Genomic DNA, 8,558 nt, shown 5'->3' with positions numbered 1-8,558 from the left:
GAGTTAAGAAAAACAAGAGAGAGACAGAAAGAAAAGAAGGGAATAAAAGAAAAAACGACAGGAAGGGAACAAGTTTCTTCAATACGAAACTGAAACCCTCAAATTCTAAATGTAGCCCAGGAACCTATAGGTCTTTAAAAGAGCCCAAAACAAACAAACTATTTAGGGGGTAAGTGGCAGTAAAATCACTGATGGGTGAAATGCTGAGAAATACTATCTTAAGATAAATAACAAAACTCTTCGATAACCATTAGTTATGTGCGGGTGTGAGTGTGGGTGAGTGAGGGTTCTCACTCCCTTTTAATGGGAACTGTCCCCTGGCTGCAGAGAATCGACTAGTGGCCCGAATCCTTGATCTTAGAAGCTAACAGCCTTAATGATCTGGTCTCTTTGGATGTGAATAATTCGAACCCAAAGTAATCTGATACTCAGAGCCGAGCCCAGATCCCCATTTACTTTCCACAGTTGGCGGGGGTGAGAGATGGGGGGGGGGGGGGGTTGAAATGAAGATGGTGGGCTTTCTCGGGGCGAGGAAACCAGAGACTTATAGGCTGTTGAGGTCTACTTTATTTTTACTGCCCAAACTGTTGGAAAGTATTTAAGCTTAAACAGAAACAGCTGTATCGCTGGCACCGTCCGTCGAAACTATTTGTAACCGTGAATGACTTTTTATGATTATGAACTTTGCTGTCTATTGGCCTTTCTCAAGCAACTTGTTTGGCTCCTAAAGGAGATTTTTACGCAATCTGCAGATATTTCGTTAGGAGAGAGATTTCAAGAGACAGGGTCTCAACACCTAGCGCCAAAGTCTTAATGCCCTGGAGGTTAGACGAGGCACCCACATTCTTCTTGTCTAAAGGCAGTGGAGAGTGGGGGAAGGAGAATGTGTAGAGGAAGAGCAGTTCTGCATTACCTCCTCCCGCCCTCCCCCTCATATTCCCATCCATACAGTCGTCAAGACACTTCTTTGGACAGGAGGCGAGTTTTCCGCACAGGGTTTCCTGTCCCATCTCCAAGTCAGTTGCGTCGAGGTTTTTATTTGTTTTGCTTCCCCTCTCCCGCCCCATTTATGGGGAAGTAAACACTTTCCAGTTCGGCAGTTGTAGCTAAGTCTTGCATCCTAAAAAGTGGGAGTTGTATCTTCAAATAAGATTACCAAGAGAGAAAGTGGGAGAGATCTCTTCTGACAGCGCCTCCTTTCCTCCTTCCCCTTGCCTCAGAGTATCTAGAAATAAAAAAAGAGAAGAACTGTCATCCTGGATGAATGTGCACCCATTTCTAACTGCAGGGGTTGCCTCCCCAGCCGCGAGGATAACTATTAGGGTCCTGGACAATGCTGTTATCTCTCTTTGTCCCTATCACTAAACAATCCGGGCAACAAAACACCAGGCTCCACCTTTGAGCTTAGTCCGCTGCCAATTCTTTACTTTTTCCTCCCAGCCCCACCCCCCGCCCCGGTCCTGCCCTTTATCCGCGCCGAACGGACAGAATAGATCCCGACTGGAAACGCGCTGCCTCGGGCCAAACGGCTGCGGGTTCGGCGGCGACTTCGCTGAAGACTGCAGTCCTCGGGCTTCGAGCGAGCGGGCCTCGGCTTGTGCCAACTGGAGATATGGCGCAGTCTCGGCGCAAGGCGCCAACTCTGTGCATTCGGGAGCCTCCGTCCAGCCGGACTAACTCCTCGGCCACATGTACTGAGCTCGATCCCCCTCTGGTCCCCGCAAATTAATCCGCTGCAGTGGGAATCGGAGAATAGTGGGGGCGGTCTGGCTGGGAATGAGGGCGGGGTGGAGAGGGATCCTGGGGAGCTGATACCAGGTTTGTATTAAGGAGCAGGGGGCAGGTGGATGCGAATGAAAGGGGCTCTGAAGAGAAAGGACAAGTTGACATCGCCACTGTAGGTCTTTAGTAGCAAAGAGAAGATTGAGGGGCAATTATGCGGATAATTCAAGTCCTCCACTTTTGTTTCAATTACCAGATACGGCGTATTTGGACAATTGCCTCGAGTCTCAAATCACTAGATTAGTGGGTGGGTTCGCGTGGAGGGAGGGGGGAGGAAAGACAGGTGCCAGAGGGTGGAGAGTCCTGGGCGTATTGGGGAGGAGAAAGAGGGACATTGACTTGACTAGTAGAATGGTGATGGGAATGGCGGGGGGGGGGGGTGGAAATAGAAGACTGTTGTCATGGAGACAGGGACGGTGCCTGGAGAGATGCAGTGGGGGAAGGGGCGAGGGGAGAACAGAGGGGAACGTGCTTGGGGTGTAGCTGGGACCTTTCCCATTTTTAACACCTGTACAATGTACATTGTGCAAGAGCTGCAGAGTTGGCGTCTGGGAGCAGCCTCCTAGCCTGTCTGCAGCGGAGGGGGCGGGGAGAAGGGAGAGGGAGCGAATCCGGGAGATGTAGCGTAGGGTTAGGGTCTGCGGAAGGGTGGGGATAGCGACTGAGACCATAGTGTTGTTCTCGGGAAATTATGGGGAACCCTCTGATTTTAGGGAGGGAAACTTGGAGGAGGGGGTGTATATTCAATTGAGTAGACCAGACGGGTTGGAAGAGACACCCCTCCTCCCCCTCCTCAGACTGACAGCAGCTGATTCCACCCTCCTTTGCGTCACTTCCTCTCTTTGCCTTTTTCCTCTCCCCCTTCTTTTTTCCTCCCCCTCTTCCCCCCGGTCTCTGGTGTCCCTCCAGACTCCACCCCCCAGCGATTGGAACTCGGGTCACGTAGCAACGCGGGGGAGAAAGCGAGAGGGGGGCGTAGTTGAGGCGGGGCGGACTCCATCTCGACCAATCAGAGGTCGGCGGAATATTCCACTGTCCTCTCCGCATTAACGACGCCGTTAGCAACAAGTGGGGAGGGAGCAAGAGGGGGAGGGAGGAAGGAGAAGAAGAGAGGAGAAGGGGGAGGTTGGGAGCGAGCAAGAGAGAGAGAGACTAGGAGGGGGAAAAGGGGGGAGGGAGGTTGGGAGACGGAGAGGGAGAGGGAGAGGGAGAGGGAGGGAGACCGGGAGAAGAGAAGGAGGGGGAGGGAGAACTGACGTAAGCGGGGGAGTATTATGGTCTGTCGTGCGCTGGCTGCTGCTTTTCTGCTGCTGGAAGCGGCCAAGGGGGTAAGCGACGAGTCAACATGGAGCTTTCTGCGGTCGGGGAGCGGGTGTTCGCGGCCGAAGCCCTCTTGAAGCGGCGCATCAGAAAAGTAGGTGCTCGCAGGCCTCAGGCCCAGGCCCCTGCCTCTCGTCCCCTCTTCCTCTTGGTGCCCACCCCCTGCTGCAGCGCTGCTTCCCTTCCCCCAGGTCCCAGCAGCAGCAGCAGCAGCAGCAGCAGCAGCCTCCGCGGCCGTGGCGGCGGCTCTGGCTCTGGCTCTGGCTCTGAGGCTCAGGCTCTTTCCCCAGACTTGCAACGATACACAGATTACATGGGTGGGGGTGGGGAGAAGGGGGATGAATGTATGTGCGTGTGTGTGCATGCACTTTGTGCAGCATTTTTTGCATGGGGTGGCAGATGCACTGGGCGCATGCCTTATGCACTTGGATTTCGCGCATTCATTTGGTGCATGCATTTTTTGCATGCATTTCTTCTGTTTTCGTCATGCATTTTTCCTTGTGCACACATATTTTACCTTTGCATCCGCAGGGACGAATGGAATACCTCGTGAAATGGAAGGGCTGGTCTCAGAAGTAAGTAGGTTATATGTAATTCATGGCCCTAGCCTGTTATTAGGGAGATTTTTCTCCCTCTCGTTTTCCTTCTTCTTTGCATAGAGATACAAAAGAAAGTTGCATATACTACCTTTCTCGTGTTTCTTTCCCATCCCTTGGAACTTATTTTCCGCTCTTCCTGACCTTTTCATAGGTATAGCACCTGGGAACCCGAAGAAAACATACTAGATGCCCGACTTCTCGCAGCCTTTGAAGAAAGGTACAGGCCATTCCGAACCTTCCTTGCCTCACTTTAAAACGTATAACCCCGAATGGAAGTTCATGATTTATGTTCTTTCTTAACATCCTCTTTCCCTCTTCTTACCAGGGAAAGAGAGATGGAGCTGTATGGCCCCAAAAAGCGAGGTCCCAAGCCCAAAACCTTCCTCCTCAAGGTAGGATGCATCCACCAGTGGCTGGGAGGGATTTTGTTGGGACAGGTAGGGGTCTAGGTTGCTAGGAAAGTTCCCTAAACTGGTAGACCAGTAGGGGAGTTCAAAAAGTATCCTTATTCATAGTCCCTGAGATGGCCTTGGGCCGGTTGTCATCTGGCAAGCAAAGAGCGGCGAGGGGGAGGGGATTTGGGGGAGGGGTGGAGAACCCTGCCCCAAAGCCATTGACATCCCTGTTTCTCTTTTTCAGGCACAGGCCAAGGCTAAAGCAAAAACGTATGAGTTCCGGAGCGACTCAGCTCGGGGCATTAGGGTCCCCTATCCAGGAAGATCTCCTCAGGAACTTGGCTCCACTTCTCGAGCTCGGGAGGGACTTCGAAACATCGGCCTCTCCCCACCCGGGAGTAGCAGTAGCACCAGTACCAGTAGCACCTGCCGAGGGGACTCAGCTCGGGACCGGGAACGGGACCGAGAACGAGGGACTGGGAGACCGGACGACAAACCTAGCTCCCCAGGGGATAACTCTAAGAAACGAGGCCCCAAACCCCGTAAGGACCTTCGGGACCCTTCCCAGCGGACCTCGGGGGAGCCAGGGGACAGTCTTGGGGACTACTTCAAAGGGAGGAAGATGGAGGATGCTCCCTCTGGGGCCGGCAAGTTCACGGCTGGGCACAGTGTAATCCAACTGGCCCGAAGGCAAGACGCAGACCTAGCCTGCACGGTGGCTAGTCCCAGCGGAGGTGAGGCCGGGGGCAAACTGGCTGTGGACACCTACCCACCCCGAGTCATAAAGCACAGGGCAGATTTTTTGGAGGCCAAAGGCCAGAGTGCCTTGGACTCAGGAGGCCCCCGGGTTCGACATGGATCTGGCAACCCAGGTTCAGTTGGGAGCTTATATCGGGACATGGGAGCCCAAGGGGGTAGGCCCTCCTTGATTGCCAGGATCCCTGTAGCCAGAATCCTCGGGGACCCTGAGGAGGAATCCTGGAGCCCATCCTTGACCAACCTGGAGAAAGTGGTGGTCACAGATGTGACCTCAAACTTTTTGACCGTCACCATTAAGGAAAGCAACACGGACCAAGGTTTTTTTAAGGAGAAAAGATGAATTTCTGGAATCCAGCCAGAGAGAAAGCAGGAGGGAATGAGAGACAGAGAGAGAAAGGAAATTTGGCATAGTACTTTTTATTTCTGGATGGGATCTAGCTAAAGCGCTAATCCTCTCCTTTCACACCCCTTCTCTTCCTTCCCCAATCCATCCCCAGTATTGGTTGGAAAGATTATCTCTAGAGTTATATTTTCTATTAGATGTAAATATGTTATTTAAGAAAATATCTAAATATATATATATTTCAACTCTTGAAGTTGTTTTATTTAAAACAAGAGACTCAAATGTGGATAAATTACCACCCAGAATGGAATACTACCCTGAAGACTTACTGAGCTCCAGGCAGGAGGAAACCAACATACAGACTAAATGATGGTTATGCTCAATTTTGTCTTTTTGACCTTTTTGATTTCTGATGTTCTGATGCTTTGGAGTCACTGTGGACACTGAGAAGCCTGGGAGTTTGGGAGGGAGGGAAAAACCTTTGTATGTATGTATGTATGTATGTATGTATGTATACAGAAATACTCCTGTAAGGCTGAGGGCTCCTTCTCTAAAATGTGGATTGTGACTAGAGATGTTGCTAATGACATAATCCAGGTAGTATGGCCAGGCTCTTCTCTCAGACAACTAAGTATGAAGAAGCTGTAATGAAACCACAGCAAAGCACTTCCCTCTCTCCTTCTACTGGCCAGTTATGGTCATGGAAGAACTTTTTCTTCCCCCAAGAAAAAACAATTGGTCTTAAAAAAAAAAAAAAAAAAAAAAAAAGGATTAAATAACTATTAGAGTGAAAAGTATTAACTTGAATTACCTTTCTCCCCCTCCCACCCCCCTCCTGCTTATGAAAGCAGGGGAGCAGGAGACATGTCCAAGGAACAACACTAGAAATGCACTTTACAGGAGATAAAGCATATATGATGCTCTGTGTGTATACACTTGCAAATATATATTATATATACACACACAGTATGTATGAATAATCTCTTTTTCCCTTGGTTCCTTTTCTTACTCGGTAAAACAACAAACATAATGTGTTTACATTCCCGAAATGCCAGGATAAATTGGGAGAATTGTCTGTCACTGCCCAGAGTTCGGGACCATTGCTCTTTTGCAAGAAAAGTGTTTTGGGTTTAAACTCCCCCACCCCCTTCTCCGATTTTATCGTTGGAGGGAGAGGAGGACCCAACTCCCAGGAAAAGTATTATGTCTTTTCTTCTCTTTAGGGATGCCGAATCGCCCCCGCCCCCCATTCCCCTCCGGCTTTCAGAGAGAAGTTGCTCTCACCCCACCCCCACCCCCGGCTGAGGCTCCCATTGCTCGCTCAGCTGGAGCGGGGTGGGGGCGGTGCTGTCTGGGGGTGGGGGCGGTTGGGGAGGCTTCGTTCGTTCCGCTCCTCACCTTGCTCTGAACCTCGGGATGGAACCCCTGCGTTTCGTCTGGACTCAGGGCTGGGCGAGATTGTATCTTCGAGGCTCAGACAGGAGGAGGGGAAGAGGGAGAAATGCAGTGTTTCTATCCAAGAATGTGCACCAGAACTTTTACTGTTTTTTTTTTTTTCTTTCTTAAAAGCAAAAGCTATAATTTATAGGCTTTTTCGATTCATGGAGTGTTCTCTATTTGAACTCTGTATTCCAACTCGGCCAAAGGGAGGGGGAGGGGAGAGGAGAAGCGGGGTTGATTTGGAGAACTGCTAGAGACGGAGGGAAATGTGTATATACATACATGCTTACGTGTGTATACATATACATACGAGCATGTATCTATATATGCATACATGCATATATGTATGTGTGTGTATATATGTGGGAGTATACGTGTCTATATAGTCTATCTCAATATAGGCATAGTTCAGACCTAACTGCGGCTCAGAGCCTTGAGAGATTCGGTCATCTCTGTTGGTTTAAAAGCACAAACCTGTCCCCCAATTAGTTAAAGAGCGAATACCGACTCCAACCTCTTGTTTCCTCCTCGGGTCTGTGCCCTGTGCTTCTAGAACTAGCTAAGCCCAGAAATTCAGGGCTCTTTTCACTGAGGAACTTGGGGGCCCGGGCCGGGGTTACGTGCCAGACTAAGCACAGATTCAGGACGAGCCTGAAGTCAGAGAGGCTGGGATGGGGCGGAGAGCGGGGATGGCTCCTGAGGTGGGGCGAGTGCGGAGAGACTCACGAGTCTCTCTTCCATCGCCACCTCCCACCTCCGACCCCCACTTTCAGACTCTCCTTTCTCTAGATTTTCTGACCCTTGAAGGACAAAAGGGAAGACAAAAGTAATAAATGCAGTTTTGTTGTTTTGAGTTGCAAATCGCAAATTGCGCCTGTACAGAGGAGCCCCCAGAATGGGCTTTTTTTTTTTTTTTTCTATCTGATCATATTTGTAAAATTGGTCTTTGAAACTTAGTTTGTATAAAGAACCGAAGTGAGCAAGTGTATCTTCTTCAATGTCGATGCTATTTTTAGCTGAAACAATGCAAGGGACATATATGTGACCATGTGTATGATAACTCGGAGATGCGTTGAGGTTATCTGACTGCCCCTTCCCCTTCTTCTCTTTCCCCGCTCCTTTTCTTTCCTTTTTCTTTTCCTCTCCCCTCTCCCCTTTCACGTCCTTCCTTTCTCCATTCCTTAGAGCCCGTGTTTCTCATTCCCTGTACCCTGCGTCTCGCAAACCGGGTTCAGACGTACCGGTGGTTCAAGCCCTTCTGTTCAGGCGTCTGTGTGTGCGTGTGTATGTGTGTGTCCAGTTCACACCGCTGTACTGCGATCCAGATCGGGGTGGGGGTGGGGGCGGGTGGGGGGAGGGGGGAGGGATAAGGGGGAGCCTTATGTATGTAGGTCTCTACATATATGCTGAATGTGTGTTTGGTTTATTTAATTCTAAGATTTGTACAAATCTCCGAATCGATCTCCGCCTCAGAGCTAAAAAAGTGAAACTTCAATACGTTATCTTCTGCAGTTCTGAATGTCTATATCCAAAACCCGCTTTTTATGTGTTTAAATATATACTTTGTAAATAGATCATTGTCTCAGGTTTCTTGTCCCTCGGAGATAACTCTTTCTCACCCTTTCTCCACTCCCTCCCTTATTCCCCACGCTGGCTTCTGATGTCACAAGGCCCTTCCTAGTTTCGGGGGAAACCCCGACTCTGGAGAAAAGCCAAAGGCCTTTATTCCCTCCTTTCTCTTCTTTATTCTGGGGGGGATACAGTGGCTTCCAGAACCGTTTGCCTGCACTCTACTTTGAGCTTTAGGCTGGACCGGGAGTTAGAGGAATGAACAGAAGTCTGAAAAACTGGGCCTCTGAGTCTCTTTTTGCGTTCTGATAATCCTTTGGGTCTCTGTCCCTTAGGGCCAAGCTTTGGGTC

The 8,558-nt window shown here is 50.0% G+C and overlaps 1 protein-coding gene and 1 long non-coding RNA gene across 2 annotated transcripts; one reads left to right on the top strand and one right to left on the bottom strand.

Annotated features, from left to right (window-relative positions):
* Positions 1-554: 554 nt before the first annotated feature.
* On the bottom strand, positions 555-2,643 carry LOC116423243. The gene is made up of 2 exons (XR_004233775.1): positions 1,397-2,643; positions 555-1,225 (listed from the first exon to the last, which is right to left on the bottom strand). It is a non-coding gene; the product is annotated as an uncharacterized LOC116423243 (long non-coding RNA).
* Positions 2,644-2,976: 333 nt separating this feature from the next.
* On the top strand, positions 2,977-8,212 carry CBX8 (chromobox 8). Its single transcript, XM_003768647.4, has 5 exons — positions 2,977-3,196; positions 3,634-3,677; positions 3,853-3,918; positions 4,027-4,093; positions 4,341-8,212. The coding sequence occupies exons 1-5, from the start codon at positions 3,128-3,130 to the stop codon at positions 5,193-5,195; spliced, it is 1,101 nt and encodes a 366-aa protein (XP_003768695.2). The 5' UTR covers positions 2,977-3,127; the 3' UTR covers positions 5,196-8,212.
* Positions 8,213-8,558: the final 346 nt, after the last annotated feature.

This window comes from Sarcophilus harrisii, chromosome 4, assembly GCF_902635505.1.
Source record: "Sarcophilus harrisii chromosome 4, mSarHar1.11, whole genome shotgun sequence".
In the NCBI taxonomy this organism is placed as follows: domain Eukaryota; kingdom Metazoa; phylum Chordata; class Mammalia; order Dasyuromorphia; family Dasyuridae; genus Sarcophilus; species Sarcophilus harrisii.
This window is presented reverse-complemented; position numbering and strand designations above follow the sequence as displayed.